The sequence below is a fragment of the Osmerus eperlanus genome, chromosome 25 (genome assembly GCF_963692335.1).
Source record: "Osmerus eperlanus chromosome 25, fOsmEpe2.1, whole genome shotgun sequence".
NCBI classification, from domain to species: domain Eukaryota; kingdom Metazoa; phylum Chordata; class Actinopteri; order Osmeriformes; family Osmeridae; genus Osmerus; species Osmerus eperlanus.
Genome location: NC_085042.1, coordinates 1,970,448 through 1,988,480, shown reverse-complemented (window position 1 = coordinate 1,988,480; position 18,033 = coordinate 1,970,448). Strand labels below are relative to the sequence as shown.

Genomic DNA, 18,033 nt, shown 5'->3' with positions numbered 1-18,033 from the left:
GCGAGGTTAGGAGTCTAGGCAACATGTGACCAGTGACAGGTGTGCTTCGACAATGTCATTCTTACTTTACTTACACAAAGACACAGAGAGAGATAGAGACACTGTACTGTGCTTCATGGCAGGGCGTTTGGGAGAGGGCTGCACTGATCTTTATTCAATAATAAACTTTTCACTTCCAACTAAAATATGACCGTGTTCCTCTGATTTTGGCTTACAATACAGCTAATGTAACTGCTGTTATTTATAGTTCACTTAATGGCAATGGGTGGGAATAATACAACAAAAACATACACAATGGTAAAAGATGTAATATTTATAAAGTCATAACATACAATTGCCCCCCCACACACGCACGCACACACACACACACACACACACACACACACACAGGGCCAACCCAGTGTTCCAGACTGTTCCATGAGGGAACCTCCTATCTGTGTTGTTGTCTCTGTATGATCTCCAGGTCGGGGAAGTGTTGGTACAGCGGCTCTGGCGGCTGCTCCCAGGTGCGTGGAGGGAGTTTGTCAAGGCTGAGGGGGGGGAAGGTGATGAGAGCTGTGTCGTTGAAGACGTCCAGGAGGCGGGGGGAGCAGGGAAGGGGTTGCTCACAGACCACACTCACAGCCTGAACACCAGGAAGGGTTAAGGTTCAGCCCCCAGATATTAATATAAACATCATACAGCTCACCTCTGATATATTCATATAAATATCTCATACAGATTATTTCTGATATATTCATATAAACATCACATACAGGTTCTCGTTGATGATATGCAAGCACTATGGTTACAGTGAAAGGATACATGAGCAATGTATGTGTAGTCTCTCTGAAGCTCCCTCTCCACCATTCTAGAAAAAACAGAAAACATCAGAAAGAAGATCTCTGGAATGTGAACAAACACGCTTACATACAGTATACACACACACACACAGAGACACACACACAGTACACACCTCTCATGTATGCCAGAGAAGCTGTTTCCTACGATGGTCAGCAGGGGCAGAGTTTCTCTCTGCCAGTTCTTCCACAGCAGATTGTTGTACAGTGCTTTCCCACAATGCATCAGGTAAAACAGAGTGGACCTGGTCACCTGTCTCTTCCCTTCCTGTTGTACAGAAACCCACCCAAAGTGAAATACATTTAGTGCCAGTATTACGCTACCTGCACGGTTCAACCGCACATTGACAAACTGGATGGATGACAGTAAATCCCTGATCTTGTGCACAAACACACACCTCGTTCTCAGTGAGGACTGTGAGGCCCAGCTCCCTCAGTATCTCCCTCTCCCCCGAGGAGAACACAGGGTCGTACAAAGAGCAGCTCTTCACCGGGATCTGGGGGAGCACAGGTGTACATATTGTGTCATTTAGCTGCACTGTGCGTTCGCGTCTGACCCGTGTGTCAGTGTGTGTGAATGCGTGACCCCCCCCCCCCGGCTGGATGTCGGACCTGTAGAGAGTCCAGCAAGAGGAGCAGCATGGCCAGCTGATAGCGGGCTGACACACAGGAAGAAAAGGAGCCCAGGCCGTAACACACACATTCCAACTCAGACTCCACACCTCCCTCACACCCTGGCACGCTGACAGAAGCTCCAGGGGCCTCAGGGGCCAGGTCGCGGCCAGCCTCGGAAGATCCTGGAGCTAACAAAATGCCTGCGAGTTGTTCTGTGGAGAGGACGGGGGATTTTGTAAGTGTGGTTGTGAAAGACACCTTGCTAAGCTAACAGAAAATGTTGACGCCAAGATATGGCACACCCTTCCACTCTGGCCAAAAGTCTGTACACCTCAGCTCAGACCTGCAGAGAAAGAGATATGAGGCGTGAGAAAGGCTGACCCCCTCGGGATAACGCATACACAATTATCAGCCTATTATTAGCCTTATTATCCTCACTTCAACCACGGCAAGATGTGTGAAAAGCCATAGATATTTTTGGCTTCCAGATCTTTAGCGTCTGCTCAGCTCACATGGTTTCTGTGATTCGCTTCTTGGTTCTCTGGAGATCCAGTGTCTCGCTATGCTCTGGGGTCTGATCGCCCGGATGAGACGGCTTTCTCCTCCGATTAGCCCCCTTCTTCCGACGGGCCACCTGCCACCCCTCGTCTTTCTCCGGCATCTGGAGATATTTTAACGAAATCGTGGGAATACAAAGACAATGACTTAAAATTTCTATAAACTAAAATAAATTACATTTAACATACCAGCTATGGTATGCAAAATATAACGCAACGTAGCAAATTCATTAATATTAGACGCTTGGAAGACTGTCATACTGTCGCAACACATGGGACATGAAACTGTTTGGGAAGAGACATATGTAAATGTATATACTTCCGGTACACAACGGAAGCACTACAAATAGGCTAATTCAATATGTTTTTTCAAATTTGCCTTCAAAATAAAAGCAGGCAGTATTTCACTTCGCAAAGAAATAACAATAATGTAAGTTCAAAATGTAGCCTAAACCTCAGAATATCATAATAAAGTCAATTGAAATGTATTGCTAATTCATATAATAAAGAATAATGCAGAGGTTCACAATAAACATTAATACACAATGCTTTTCTTATGTAGTATTTGGTGCATTACTCTCGATCGGCAGTTGTATCATTGTATGTATATACCTACATGATATACACATAATTGGTTTTAAAATTCAACTTTGATGTCGGTCAACATGTCGTCTTTAAACGCTGTCGCCTTCTTGTGGATATTCTTTTGTGGAGGACTTCGACCCGCAGGACCGCAGGAGTACAAATAATGCGCGTTCTCTCCAAGACCAGCTCCTCCCACTACGCAGTTTACGTGAAGCATGTAACAGCCCTCAGTGCAGCTGAAAACACTCAGATCTCTGCCGCGCTTCAGCCGCTGTTAGGAATGCGTTACTAAAGGATGTAGTTCTTTTCGATATGATTTGGGATGTATTGCGGGTTTAAAAGAGATATCTGTATTTGATGCGCCTCTACACCAATATGCCAGTGGGTCCTTCTTTTGAATTGGAATGGAAATTACTTTCCAACGCCGCACTCTCGGCACACAACACGAATCATGCCTAGTTTGTGTTTTAACAGATTCTATAATGACCAGTATGTAGACCGCGAGTGTGAAATGAATATAATTTACACCGATTCGGATTAGAGGAGTAAGAGACAAGACATCCAGCGGTGAGGTTCGAGGTGTTGCTCCACCGACGTTTGTGTGATCTACAAAACATCTCTTAACAGGAATTTTTGATGGAGCTGGAGAATATAGTGGCCAACACGGTACTGCTAAAAGCAAGAGAGGGTAAGTTTTCACCTTGAGACAAAAATCAGAGGATCTCGAGAAATGTCATGACATTTTATTTAGCAACTAGAGGACTCCTAGGGAATGCCAGGTAATGTGCTGGAACAGCGAGGCACTATAAATGTAATGGCTCTAACATTTCACCATCAAGTCAAATATTAGCCTACGGTCTTTTATCACAACTTCTTATGTAATATTCCAAGAATATTTTATTATGGCACCCTCTAGGCATGAAGATTGTTTACCTTAGCCTGTTTCTTACCGCGAGGTTTTCTATCACTTGTAACCCCAGGCCTGTAGATGTTTTGTCATCGTTTGACAGCTAGCTCCTACTAGTGAGTCCGGGGTTTCCTTATGTACTGTAAGAAAAAAGATCAGCCTCCCACATCCGCTGTACATCTGTCTGCCTTGGGAAATAAGTAGAGCATAGCCTATTACGTTTACTCAGAGAACACCAAGGGCTTATCTGTCGCATTCTCCTATGTATCGATGCTGATACTGGCAAGTGATACATCACTTGGCATTCTTACTACGACCTGTGACGTGAGCTGTATTGAAAATGGTTGTTTTCCCATGCAGCAAAATGCCCCCTGTTCCGTTTCTGTGAACACATTCTGGCCTGTTGTAGGCAACATATGCATGCACTAGAGGCCTGGAGCTTTGCTCATCCAATCCAATATCAGCAAGTGGCTGAATAAAAACGGATGTCTCTCGAGGAGTTACTGGCTTATATGATCTTCTTACACGCTCATAACCTGAAGCTCAGGTTAGAGAGGGTGCCTCATGAACACTAATGAACAGACTGCTAGTCCTCTAAGGACTGCTGTAATTAGTGGTGTGGACAATAAAACACCTGAGTCCGCGATCGCACTTGTTGTTTTATTTTCATTTCATCATGCAACATGTACCACAGGCCAGCTGACGTGGGGGACGGGGTTATTTGTCAGGCCTGCACGGTATCCAGTACATGTTACATGCCTCTGTAACACGCACGCTTTGATGGAGTCTCGTTTCGTAGTTTACTTTGGCAGTTATCCCAGTGTTCCTGCAGTCAACCCACTCCTGTAGTTATCCCAGTGTTCCTGCAGCTATCCCAGTGTTCCTGCAGCTATTCCAGTGGCCCTGCAGTTATCCCACTCCTCCTGCAGCTATCCCAGTGGTCGCTTATCACAATGAAATTGTATAATTCTGGTGGTGCTGGGTCAGGCTCTTGCTCTCACTGCCTGTTTGTCTCTTTCTCTCTGTTTTTATTTCTCTCCATCTCTCCTCCTATCTAGGCAGTCGGGCAGAGAGCAGGAGGGGCATAGGGGAGAGATGACCCCATGAGAGCTCTGACTGGGTGTGTCTGTGTGTGGTGGGGGCAGAGGGGGGGGGGTGTTGGTGATGTAATCTAGGGTCTTCTCTGGTGGTTGGTCTGTTGTTTTGAGGGAGAATGAGTTGCTGAGCTAGGGAGAAAGAAAAGAGAGAGAGAGAAAGAGAGCAGTCCTGATTTAAATACCGTCTCAGATTATCCGGGGATGGTTTGTTTGTATCTCACTGGTGACTTGTGTGTTATGGAGGTTGATCATCTCTGAGCTGTCAAGTTAAAGTAGCCTCTGTCTCGGTTTGAAGCATTAGTCTTATCTCTTGGCCCAGAGTGTCAAAGGTTGTGCGAATGTCTGTGTGTCTGGAATGCGTTATAAATGCTCTGTTATCTGTGTGTGTGCGCCCTGAAACAAGCACAGGCTTATTTGATGTAACTCACTGGGAAAAGGGAGAGGAACTGAATGGAGAAACTGTTTATTCCTGTTTGTGTATGTGAGTGTGTCTCTGCCAGGCACGAGTTGAGAGCCTTTGCCTTCCAGTAGAAATGACAACAGGAAGAGACAGTTTACTCTCCTCTCCGCCTGTTTGCCCCGGCTTTCTCACACTTCCGAAATCACTGAAATACAGAGAGTGTCTCAGCCAAGTTGGAGTAGGCCATCAATATTCCTAGTCTGCAGAGCTGGCCAGAGATCGGAAGAGAGGGATGGAGAAAGAGAAGGGGGGGCGGCGGGGGTGTACAGCACTGTGGTTCATCTGCTATCCAAGTAACCCGAGCACCACATCCACTTTACTTACTGTAATGCAATGTTTTGATGAGCATTTGCATGACAGGTTGACAGTGCTGTCGTCAGCCAACCTCCACCTCTTCCTGCTCGGGCATTTCCCAGTCTCTGTGTGTGGATGCAGCTGGATGGATGATGAAGTGAAATGCACACACACACACACACCTACCTACGCACACTCACAGCATTTAGCCTGCTCATCTCTCATCAAATCACATGCCAGCTCCGGTTGCCCTCACCATAGCAGGGCTCCCAGAATGCACAGAATGGGGGGTATGTTTTATACCCCCTCCATGGACTCTCTCCGACATCAAAAGGTTCTAAGAGTCCTTCTTGCTAGAACCTTAGTTTAATCTAATTGATCCAGCAGGAAGGAACCCACAATTATGTATTCTATGAGAGGGTTCTCCTTCCACAATTGAATATGCGTCTTTTGAACACTTGCGTGAAATTACGTAACATCTGGGCCAGAAGTCTCATGTTTCTGGAATGAAGACCAAGCGTCACTCGTGCGTGCATTTTTAGGAAGGATTTCCTTAAACGACCACTTCCTCTGTACTGTGGAAAGGAGCTTGGTGTTTAGTTAGAGACGTGTGTGTGTGTTTGTGTGTGAATGCAGGAGTGTGTGTGTGTGTGTGCTCGGAGGGCAGATGAATTCCTCTGAGCGACTGTAACCTGATCTCAACCCCTCTGACGTAGGTTCCGTCCTTCAGTAAAAACTGCTCTTACTGTGTGTGTGTGTCTGTGCGCGCGCTTACTTTCCCCATTCACAACACACTGGCAGCACTCTTGGGTGGATGGAAGTGAGGGGAAAGTGAACTGAGAGGCTGACATTTCAGAGGCCTAGACACCAGCCTCTCTTCCAGGGAGTCCCAGAGCAGCCCACTCCGCTCCCCACTTCCCCTGCCCCGAGACACCTCTCCTCCCCAGGCAGGGGTCTCGTACCCTGGTCAGCCAGAGCGGGAGGCCCTAAGTGACCCTGGGAAGTTTAAGGATATCATGTTCAGCTCATGTTCTAGAACCAGAGCGTTCCAGAATGGAGGCAGAAGGTTGGGAGAAAGTTCTGGAATGAGAATCATTTGTTTTTGGATGTAAGGAAAATATCATACGTTCATTTATCACCATAAATCGGCCATGTTGCGGTTAAGATTCAGAGGTACCTTACGTCGTTTGCCTTACTTTGGTTGGCCAGGTCTTTTGTGCAACGCTTTAACAAACTTCAAGGGAATCCATAAGTATAAGACCAAGATAAGGAGAAAACTTCACTTAAATACTTCAGTGAACATTTAAGGAAAGATTTTGAAGACTCAAAGGGTGTTTTGTGCAACCAATTTTATTTTAAGGAAACCTTAACTCAGACTTGAAAGAAAATCTGGTGTATTGTGCAACAGGCCCCAGTGTTCAATATCATCCATGTAAAGTAACATGAATGTGCTGTCTCTTGTAACTCAGATTAGCCTCTGGCCTACGTTTCAACCCTCCTCCCTTCACATACACACACACACACACACACACTCATGTCCACAGACTGGGAAAGAAAAGGTCAGGTGATGTTCCGTAGCAAGTAGAGACAGAGCTGGACACACCGAGAGACAAATATACACAGGCTTCTATCACGGAGGTACAGTATCTTAGAGACTATGTTTAACTGGATACGCTTCCTGGTTTTGCTGTGTTCACTATGGTTCACTGTACTATTATGGCCGCCCTTTGTTTGGTGACTTGTGGTGAAGGACTGTTTAGAAAATACACCAGGGAGGGAGAAAGAAGGCATTCTGGGACTATTTCCCAAAACCGCTGATGTAAGAATTGTATTTTATTATTTACTTGGACAGTGTGATTACGAGGTCGTAGGGAACTGGCTGCTATACTTGTTTAGTCTGGTCACGCTCCACCCCGCATCCCCACACAACCCACACCCTCTGCACAAGTCACCGTCACCATCCTGGAGATGGTCTAACACTGACAACTGCATTTGAAAGGGAATAATGATTTTGGTGTTGATATTCTAGCTCTGTCTTTGACAGTGTGGGGTAAATGGAAGAATCCACTAATTAGGATAAACAGATCTACCATATGTTCATCCAAATTGATAGATCTTTAAACTTCTCCCATCATTATTAACCCCCCCCCCCCCCCCCCCAAGTGTGTCTCGTGGCCAACACTGTGATCCTACTAGTATCTCTCTAATAATTCCATGAATCTCTGTGTGTGTGTACAAATTAGATAGATTAGATAAATTAGATTAGACAAGAAAGATTTCCCACGACACAGCTCAAGAACCGAGCACTGCAAAAGTTCACATTTTGCAGGTGTCCTGTCCTTTTTATAATCCAATGGAGTGCAGTGCTGCGATTGACGTTGTTTGGATAAGCATTTCAACATGAAATAATGAATAATGAATTTGCCACCAGTTTGGCTTGCTCTCTTCGCTCTGGACTCTGGCCATCTTGAGTTGACTGAGCTGCACTAAGCTAGCCCTCGCAAACCAAAAAAAATATATATATTTATACGGATATAGTGAGCTGAAAACAGGCATAAGACTTGAACAATAATATTTATGTCAGTGTGATCCAGAAAATCCAAGACTATTTTACTGATGAAATACTGTTTAGCTAACTAAGAAAGACTATATTTAAAGTGGATGGTTTATTTCAGTAGGTGTAGCTGGAAGGTTATTATCTAAAATTGTTGCTTTCAAAGGTTTTTTTTAATGGATGAAATGCTGGTTAGCTAACAGAACAACATTACATTTACATTTACATTTATTCATTTAGCAGACGCTTTTATCCAAAGCGACTTCCAACAATATAAGGTATATACTTTCAGTATAGATCAGTCAATTTTGTTACATAAATGAATGTGTTTACTGATGTAAAAACTGTCTGCACATTGCAAATGTGCTACGACATTATAATCACCAGCTGCATCCTGGACATGGGCACTATTCCTACCACTTTAGCCTCCTTGGTCGTTTGCTTGGGGGCATGGATATAGCAATCCACAAACAGGCATACGACAGGAACAATGTTCTTTTGAATTTAGTCTCTTTGGTCATTTGTTGTGTCTTATTTATGCGAATGCGATACAGAAAATGCAAGACTATTTTACAGCATTGCATAGTACAAAGGAACAAATACAAAAGTTTATGTAAACAAAACACGTCTTAGGCAGAACTGTACATGCAAGCACTGTATAGTGAATTAGGCCTACAATCATGACAACTGGCTAAACCATTGTGCATGAAATGACTTCTGTTATGTCTAGATGTTTGTGGTGATTTACAATGAGAACCAAAATAATACATTTGGATCAACATAACATAAGTAATTGACGTAGGAAACAGTAGACAAGGCTCCCAAATCATTTGCAGGAATGTACTAGAGCATTTGGCAATTTGTTTATGAGAAATTGCTTTTAAGATGTGCATAAATTACTAGAATAGACGAGGTTGAACAAGTACTTCAGAGATGACAGAATTTCAATTGTGATCTAAGAAATATAGGTACCAAAGCCACTGAGAAGAACTGTCATCACACGCTGCATAAGGGGCACTGTACACTAGTTGATGTTAAAGAAGCACACCTCATCCAGTGGTCATGAGGTGCAGTATACACAGCGCTAACTGGCAGATAACTGGTATAGCTAGTAGCTAGTGTAGCGGTTGGTACTCCTCGTGCGTTGTGTATTATGCCACCAGTTTGTATGTAACCTCTGTCAGAGGTATACGGGCCGATGTATACGGGCCGATGTTCGTCCCTCACTGTGGATCAAACACGCCACCTCTGACTTCCCAAGCGCGACCACTACCAGCTACGCCAACGCAAAGCTAGCTCTTTGTTGACGCGGGTGGCCTGTTATATACTTGAGGAGTGAGTTTAACCAATACACACCGACTACACTAGCATGACTCCTGCTGTCCCTTTGTTGCCTGGAGAGAGAAGCTAGCTTGTGTAGTGAGCAGGACTAGCTGGCATGAATAGCATGCATGACTAGTGTCAACCAAGCCTTTCTTCTCTGGAAAGAGAAAGAGCAACTTGATGGTACCCTAGTACAAGTCTGAGCATGTTTCCAGATTCAACACTGACACACCAACTGGCCTTATAATGCTGCTTTTTGTGTTTGTGTGTGTGTGTCTTTTCAAATACTAAAGAGAAAATACTTTTCACATAAAACCAGTCAGACATGCTAGACACAAGACCTTTATCAAGACTACTGGCAGCATTGTTTTCCTGACACCTATAGGAAAACCTGTCAGATCCCGTTAGTGAAAACTCACTCACACACATGTGAGTGCAGATACACATACACACACACACACACACACACACAGCCTGGAGTGTGTGTCCCTTGAGGTTCAGTAGGGGCTGGGCTGTGATGATGCTGGAGAGGTTTATTGGGTTGACAAAAGGGGAGTGGTAATGGAGACAGAGGGATGCACATGAGAGAAAAACAGCCTTCCTTAGTGACTGCTTCTGTCTGCCTGGAGACAGAGGAAGGGGGGGGGTTAGAGAGTATAAAAAGATAGACATGGGGTCAGAGAAAGACTGAGACTGTGTGTGTGTTAGAGACAGGAAGACGGAATAAGATGGCGAAAAAGCGGGAGACAATAAGGAATTAATTTAAAGAGAGGGGAGGATTTGAGATGGAGAAGAGATGGTGAACAATGTTTGAGAGAGAGTAGATAGAAGGTTATAAGTGGACGGAGTGTGAGAGAGGGATAGAAAACTGAAAATGAAAGGAGTGTTCTGTCTCTAAAGTGCTGAGTTGCAGTAGTTCAGTTCATCTCTCTGTCCTGCTTGCTCCTCTGTCCAACAGCTCGGACCAACCCAATGAATATTTGATGTTTGTAAATTGGAGGACAATCAATATGGGCAGCGTTGCTTAGTTTCATCTTAGAGAGGAGGAGAGAGAGTTTAGACTGTGGTGTGCACTCTCTTTGTTCTCGCAAGCACACTAAACCCACTCAATACAAAACTACAAGAGTTGGGTTAGTAATGGCCATAATGAGTTGGGGGGGGGGGGAAAAGGCAGACTCACAAAGCCCATAGATTGGTGCTGGATCGATGGGTTATCCCCTGTTCCTAGGCCACATCAGCACCTTTACAGAGAGGCTCGTGGTAGTCTGATGGCTGCATTGTAAAAAAAAACTGAGAAAGTTCTGTCTGCCAAACCAAATCCGTAAAACAACAGGTAAAGTCTAATTACAGTAATTGGGTGTGCCTTCCTTTGACAAGGCACAACCTATATTATCTCTCTATATTTATTATTTAGTTACTATTATCCTACCCTTAAAACTCCATAAATGTTTGCACTACATAGACAATATCGGTGTCAACATCTTTGACTTGGACCCGAAAGCGTTGCGTGTATCGAATGGAAGGTTCCGTTGCCCAGTTTAGGCATCATTTCAGTTTTTGCGCTGAAAAGTGAAGCTAACAGTGGCTAACTAGCTAGCCATAGCCCACAGTCACAAAAAGTCACTGTCACAATATCACAAACCCACGCGCAAGCAATGCAAATATTGCTAAATTTGCTAGTTGTCTGTTACTAGCATACAGCTTAATAGTTTTTGCCAGGCAGCAAGCACATTTGTTAAGATTATCAGCCACAAGACAATGAATAGGCCTTCATATCAAACTTCCTGGGAAGTTAATTTTATCTACCAATAACACTGCTATTTCTACCGTTAAATACAATTATAAGCAGAACGTTACCTATACTATTCTTAACTAATATAAATGCAAATATTGCTGATTTAGCTATAGTCAATTGCCTCAGTAGTTAACAGTTGGCTAGTAGCACGAAACTAGCAACAAGCTAGCAAACCACAGCGGGTGCCACTTAAGCACTCATAACGTCGTCATTTTTACCCTAAATTAACATTCCAACCAGAACGTTATTTAATCAATGCAGGATTCTAAGCAGATTTAAATGCAAAGATTGTTAAAATTGCTAGCTAGTCAATTGCCTCAGATATGACTAAATGTAATTCAGTGACAGTTGGCTACGGCAGGACCTGCTTCATTTGCTTCATCTTACAAAATGTATGATTGTGGACCAATTATCTTATAATTATTTTAAAATAACTTTATTTTGGAAGCTAACCTTTTAAGTTTGTGTATTGTTTGCCTAAATCTGGGTCAAAGTAGGCTAAGCAAAAGCAATTAACTATTGCGGACATCAGAACTCAAATTTATGAAGCTGTGAAGTGTTAATTTTACGTAGCCTATTGATTACATTTTTTACACGTAAACCATTGTCATTTTTTTTCTTTTAAGAATGCATACTTTTTTCATAGATATAGTCCTTTTTTCCATGTTTGGTTCTTTTGTTTGAGTTTTTTTACAGTGGATATTTAAAATTACGGTAAATCCCTATAACTTCCAACAGATTAGTATGTGTTCTTTGAGAAATATCTGTAAAACATATAAGGCTTTCCCTGTTATAGTAAGGCAATTATTTTAAATGTTTCTGTATTGTGGGCAGTGGAATGATAAACTGATGGGTAGATTGAATGGCTCGACATAGTAGTAGTTGGTACGAGTTGAGTTTTAATGAACAATGACAGCAGAAGTCTGCAAGGCACTTCCCGCTGGTCAACCATTGCGTCTTGTTTGTTCTATCTGCTGCATCTCTGTATCTCTCTCTGTATTTCCAAGTCAAATGGTTCTATTTCCATGCCAGAGATCAATAACATTTGTCGCTTTCATTGGCTTCTATTGATAAACAACTAATTTGACTGGGAAGGGAGTGGAGAGGTACAACCAGTCAAATAGAGCAGTGAGTGTGTGTAGTGTGTGTGTGTGTATAGGACAGAGGAAATATAGAACAGCTGGACCGGAAGCAGGGAGCCTAGAGAGGGGCAGTGTTATCACTTTAACCTTGTTTCCGGGAATCATGCAAGTGTGCTGAGTTGACCATGCGTGTGTGTGTGTGTGTGTGTGTGTGTTTCTCTGTGTGTGTTTCTGTGTATGGCTTGTGGTCATTCTGGTGGTGTCTATTAGGACTGTGTTAGTGTATTTCTTTTGGATACCTTGGAGCAGCCTAGTGTTTTACACCAGTACATTTAATACAGGAGCATTAGCAGTGTTTGGTGAACCAATCAGACTGTTGTTTACATCTGTTCTTAGAAATGTACGTATTAACCTGCCTCTGTTTTCCCTGCCCCAAATGCAGCCGTACGCCAATCAGGCAACAGACGTGTCCTGACCATGTAATGGCGTTCGAGGACAATAACTTCCTGCTTACAGTCAGGGGGACTATGTTCCTCTCTCTGGCAGTTTTATGGCTGAGTAAACTGTGTGTGTGACCCAACGTGCCCCTCAGCAGTGACAGTGCCTGCCTGCTTGCTTATGTAATGCCTGTGTGTTTGTGGTAGGATGAGCATGTTTTTGTCACATTCTATATTTTCATGAAACAGGACCCCCCCCCCCACACACACACACACATATCTTTCTCATTCTCTGCCTGTGTACAGGCTTTCTCTTGCTCCTCTGGGCATATGCAAACACACACACGCATCCACACAGCACAGTATAGAGAGGACCGTCACAGCTCAGTGCTTCTGAGGTCACAGACTGGTTTGACCACCTCAGTCAGTGTCGGCCTAAGGGCCGGACTATTAATAAACACAATGTTGACAAGAATATACCTCCTGCGTGGACAGACCAAACCTGCTACTCTTGTGTCAGTCTCTCCTGTATCAATTCCTCCTCTATTCACAGAGCTGCTTGATGTTGACGTGAAGAATGTTCGTGTGTTGTTATTCAGCATGGAGTCAATAATCTTGTAGTTACAGATGGTCCATATAAAATACAAGAGACTGTTGTTAGCATGAATGCTGTTTGTATGTACTTTTGTCATCTCTGGCAGATAAGTGATTGATGACCTCCATAAAGTCGGTTAGCACATGACAAGCATTACTACTAGTAGAGGCCTTGATGTTAACAGCTAGCCTAGCTTTAAGTATTTCCAATGGTGAGGCTTAGCAAGCTTAGCTTAGCTATAGGTTTTTCCTATGGTGAGAAGGGTTGCTACTAGGGTTGCCACCCATCCCAGTTTTCCCGGGATTGTTCTCTTTTTTTGAACAACTGGATGAGGAACTTTTCCATTTTTGGGGGGAAATCAGGCAACAGATCAGGGCCCTACATTGGGTAGTGAACATTAATGTAGACTGGGAAACACCCTGATTGCCTGATATTTAATTAAGGAAAACGTCATTTGAAAGCAAAAATACGAAAGCTTAGACCAAGAATGGTCAAAGTAAAGTTAAATAACAGATATTAAAAAACATAGGCATGGATTACAAGTTACAAAATGAAGAAATTATCTCTATCAAAAATCATCAACCCTACCATGATTATTGTAAATTGGAGAGAGAGAGAGCAAAGAGAGCCAGGAGATGTAGGAGTTGAACGTTGAGTTGAGAGGTGAAGAAGACGCAAGGAGACGAAAAAGGCTTCAGAATAACGGCCCACATTCCCTTTTATACCCGACTATTAACTGTAAGAACAACCAATCAGACCCCATATGGACCCTTATCAACATACAGCATGACGACCAACGCAACAGGAAGTCACAAAACGAGGTGTGAGAAACAAACCAATTCGGTCATCCAGCTATACTAGTCTTTAGCATATAAGGAGTGGGGGGGCAGGGTGTTAACCAGCCTACATTAGTGTTCACTTATACCCAATGTAGGGCCCTAGATGGTGGTATAAATGTAGGGCGTTGGGTTTAGGGTTCGAGAGGCGGGTGAACACTGTTTTGGAGAAGTCCAGCAAACGACGCAGGGAAACGGAGAGAAAGCCAAGCTGTGATGACATCATAGAGCAGTGGAACTGAGCAACAAAGAGATGCTTCCTCCTATAGTCCCCTTCTCCTGCATCTGGCCAGAGCTGCTCTCTGCATCCTGTGGCACAACAATTTACACACTCACACGCACACACATAGACACCCACGCATAAGATATTTCATGATTTGCGCTGGATGCAAAGTTATATATTTTCATAAGAGATTTTGTATTTTTGTTCCTGTTTGGCAGGCCTGAGAAGGGTGGTATGTGTTTGTTGCAGGGCAACATTAGGCAAGTCACTGTCACCAGGGGGGTATTCGTCATAGCTCGCTAAGCGGTTTAGCGAGCTAATTTTCAGGCTAAGATAAAAAACGCCCCTCTTTTTGGTTCGTGGAAGCAACTTTCGATAAATCACCATAGTAACATATCAATTAGCACTAACCTGCTCCAGAGCAGGCTAACGTAAGTGTAGCTGGATAAGCTTGCCACACCCCCAGAAAATAACATGGCAGCTCCCTTTTTGAGAGACCCAGTTGACCAAGGAGCTATATTTTAGTTCGATTAGCTTTCCATACCAATAGAGTTCTTCGCGATTGCCAAGATCCTTTATTTCACACGGATCCTTTATTTCTTGTTTGAGCGATATCGATTCAGCCGACATGGACTCATTTATTTGAAAGACCTTCTCGGGCCGTACATTGCAAATATCACACGCCGCAGCATATGGAAGCAAATCGTTACCAAAATTCAAATGCAAATGCATTTCCAGAAATGCATTTGCATTTTAAGAATGTGGCTGCATTATTTGACTCATAAATGAAATTAGTAATCAATCATCCTATTTGCATTTTAATTTTCTTCTTCAAGAGTGCTCAATCTTTCACTTAATTAAAATGAAAAAGAAATAGACATTTGAGACTTAATTTTCAAAACATGCCCCAGCAAATAGATACCAAAATTCAATTTGAAATGTAAAATTTGAAAATTAATTAAATCAATTTCCCGGCACATTTGCAATGTAATTGCAATGCAGATGTGCACACCGCTCCCTACCGAACAAGATGGGTAGCTCGGTCAGCAGGGAGCTGAAGAAGAGCGGCTACTGACGTCACTCTGCTGCGCCGCTCAGAATGCTTTTTCGTTCATTTTGCATTTCTGCAAATGCATTTGAATTTGAATTGTGGTCACGATTTTACAGCCACGTTCTTAAAATGAAAATGCATTTCTGGAAATGCATTTGAATTTGAATTGTGGTCACGATTTTGCAGCCACGTTCTTAAAATGAAAATGCATTTCTGGAAATGCATTTGAATTTGAATTGTGGTCACGATTTTGCAGCCACGTTCTTGAAAATGAAAATGCATTTCTGGAAATGCATTTGAATTTGAATTGTGGTCAGGATTTTGCAGCCACATTCTTAAAATGAAAATGCATTTCTGGAAATGCGGTAGGGAGCGGTGTGCACATCTGCATTGCAATTACATTGCAAATGTGCCGGGAAATTGATTTAATTAATTTTCAAATTTTACATTTCAAATTGAATTTTGGTATCTATTTGCTGGGGCATGTTTTGAAAATTAAATCTCAAATGTCTATTTCTTTTTCATTTTAATTAAGTGAAAGATTGAGCACTCTTGAAGAAGAAAATTAAAATGCAAATAGGATGATTGATTACTAATTTCATTTATGAGTCAAATAATGCAGCCACATTCTTAAAATGCAAATGCATTTCTGGAAATGCATTTGCATTTGAATTTTGGTAACGATTTGCTTCCATAGCAGCAAGCTTTATGCTTTATTATGATCTTATGCTGCTGTATGTGAATATGTAACGCTATGTTTTACGAAATGTCTTGTCTTATCTGTTGTGCCTGTGCTTTTTATATGTTTCACTGTGGGAGAGTGGGAAACGTCATATCGATTCCTTTTTATGTCTTGACATGTGAAAAAATTGAATATAAAGCTACTACTTGAAACTTTAACTGTGCTTCAGACTGCATAGCCTTGAGTTTTTTAGCGTCAGGTAGGCTATAGGCTACATTTTTATACAGTATAGGCGATGCAGAAAACATTGGCAAAGCCGCAGCATGCGTTGCTGTAAGAAAAGTGTACTTGGCGCTTAACCAGCTGATGAATCAATTCATCATATTCCCTGGCCATGTCCCAGTCAATGACATCAAAGAGGGATTTACACATATGCCTACATGCATATACACATATATAGTATAAGCGCAGTAGCTTACATATATCCTCATAATTGTCTATGAATTCGTATCAATTAGATACTCTTTGGCCTTGTTTTTATCTAGCCTACTTATTCTGAAAGAGTTGAGATCATTATTTTCGCTAGCAAGATCTCATTCGATTATTAATTTACATTAAGCCTATACCAGCAGGCACAATTAAAGAAATGTGATCTGATTGATTGGGGCAATGATGCACTTAAGATGAGCCTATACATTTACCCAAAACTCGCATTTAGCTTATCGGCAATTTTTTCCCAAGCTGCTTGTCTTGCTCTGGCAGCGGTGGCGGTGTTTGACTTAGCCATGATAATATGCTTATTGTCTAGAGACTCATTATAAGTTTGCTCGGATGGCGAGAATAGCCTATCACCGCTCTCTCTTTCGTCTTTTCCGCCATCATACCGTTAGAAAATCACGGTTTTGGTGATCGACCTTTCCTGCCTTTTGAAGTAGGACGTGCACGTGCAATTTCCCTGATAAGTTTAGCCTGATTGAAATTAACCACATGATTTGGATGCGGATCAGCCGTTGACGAACCGATATTTGCTGTTCTCACTCATCTCGCTAATGTTAACGGGCTAAAGGGACAATTGATTAACTTAGCTTCAACCCTTACGACGAACGGGGCCCAGGAAGGTCTACACAGTAGTTCTGTCAGCTGTGTGGTCTGGTGGTAACACTGTTTTTGCATGGTCAAGCCATCCCTTGTCCTCAATGTTATTTCTTTCCAAGGATTGGCCTAGTGTGACATCACAAGAAGCCTGGGGCTGTGGTGGTATTTTAATAATCATAGCAGAGTTGGTTTGGTGGGATACACCCAAGAGGAAAAACGAGAGCTTAATACATTTTCATTATATTGATCTTTTTCTACACAGTTGGAAGTGCACTTAAAATGATTTTATATATTCATAAACTCATGAAATGTTTCGTTTTTTTTTACGCTTGGGCACACTGGTGTAGTAGGTTGTACATAGTACATTGGTTAGTAGTAGGTTGAAGGATTCTAACACCAAACTCTTGGTGAGGATTGCTGATGAAGGTGTGGGGGGGGATAGGGGCCACAGAGATAGGTGGAGCAGGGCCTTTTGTGAGGGATTCTCATGCTTGCACAGTCTAACCCTGCTGTACTTTCGGGTTGCTCTATGTTACTCTATGGGCACTTCTGTTACCCCTGTGTTACTCAATGGAGCTCTGTGTTGTTCAGTGTTACTCTGGCGGACTTTCTGTTTGTCTGTGTTACTGTCTTGGGCTCTGTGTTGCTCTGGGGGGCTCTGTGTTGCTCTGGGGGGCTCTGTGTTGCTCTGATGCTTCTGTGTGTGCTGGTGAACCTGTGAGCGTTAGCTACGGATGTGGGTTCCGAGCCTCAGTTGACGACTCAGAATGCCTTGCAGTGCTAGCTTTCAGTACACCAGACTCAGGATGAGCTGGGGCCTCTCACTTCAGCAGCCTCGCCCCAGCCTCTCTCTTCAGCAGCCTCATCTGGCCTTTTTCTTCAGCAGCCTCACCCCAGGTTTAGTCTTGAGCAGCCTCGCCTCAGCCTCTTTGTTTCAAAATTACTCCGGCCTCACGCCAGCCTCAACCCAGCCTGCAGACAGTTGAATGCCGAGTTCTCTCTGAGA

At 43.0% G+C, this 18,033-nt stretch overlaps 2 protein-coding genes across 3 annotated transcripts in view; one reads left to right on the top strand and one right to left on the bottom strand.

The window, feature by feature from the left end:
* Positions 1 to 341: 341 nt before the first annotated feature.
* On the bottom strand, positions 342 to 2,352 carry srrd (SRR1 domain containing). 2 transcript variants are annotated; one of them, XM_062451541.1, is made up of 8 exons: positions 2,273 to 2,352; positions 1,967 to 2,115; positions 1,757 to 1,797; positions 1,452 to 1,666; positions 1,238 to 1,336; positions 956 to 1,107; positions 805 to 850; positions 342 to 625 (listed from the first exon to the last, which is right to left on the bottom strand). In XM_062451541.1, exons 1-8 carry the CDS (start codon positions 2,312 to 2,314, stop codon positions 431 to 433), a joined length of 939 nt encoding a protein of 312 aa, XP_062307525.1. In that variant the 5' UTR covers positions 2,315 to 2,352; the 3' UTR covers positions 342 to 430. The 2 variants fall into 2 exon arrangements, with proteins under 2 accessions (XP_062307525.1, XP_062307526.1); XM_062451542.1 differs by having other exon boundaries at positions 1,967 to 2,309.
* Positions 2,353 to 2,796: 444 nt separating this feature from the next.
* Positions 2,797 to 18,033, top strand: part of grk5l (G protein-coupled receptor kinase 5 like) — a 26,611-nt gene continuing 11,374 nt past the window's right edge. Inside the window, exon 1 of the mRNA XM_062451529.1 lies at positions 2,797 to 3,284. Coding sequence (XP_062307513.1) covers positions 3,233 to 3,284 — 52 coding nt within the window. The 5' untranslated portion in view covers positions 2,797 to 3,232. The remainder of the gene's footprint in view (positions 3,285 to 18,033) is intronic.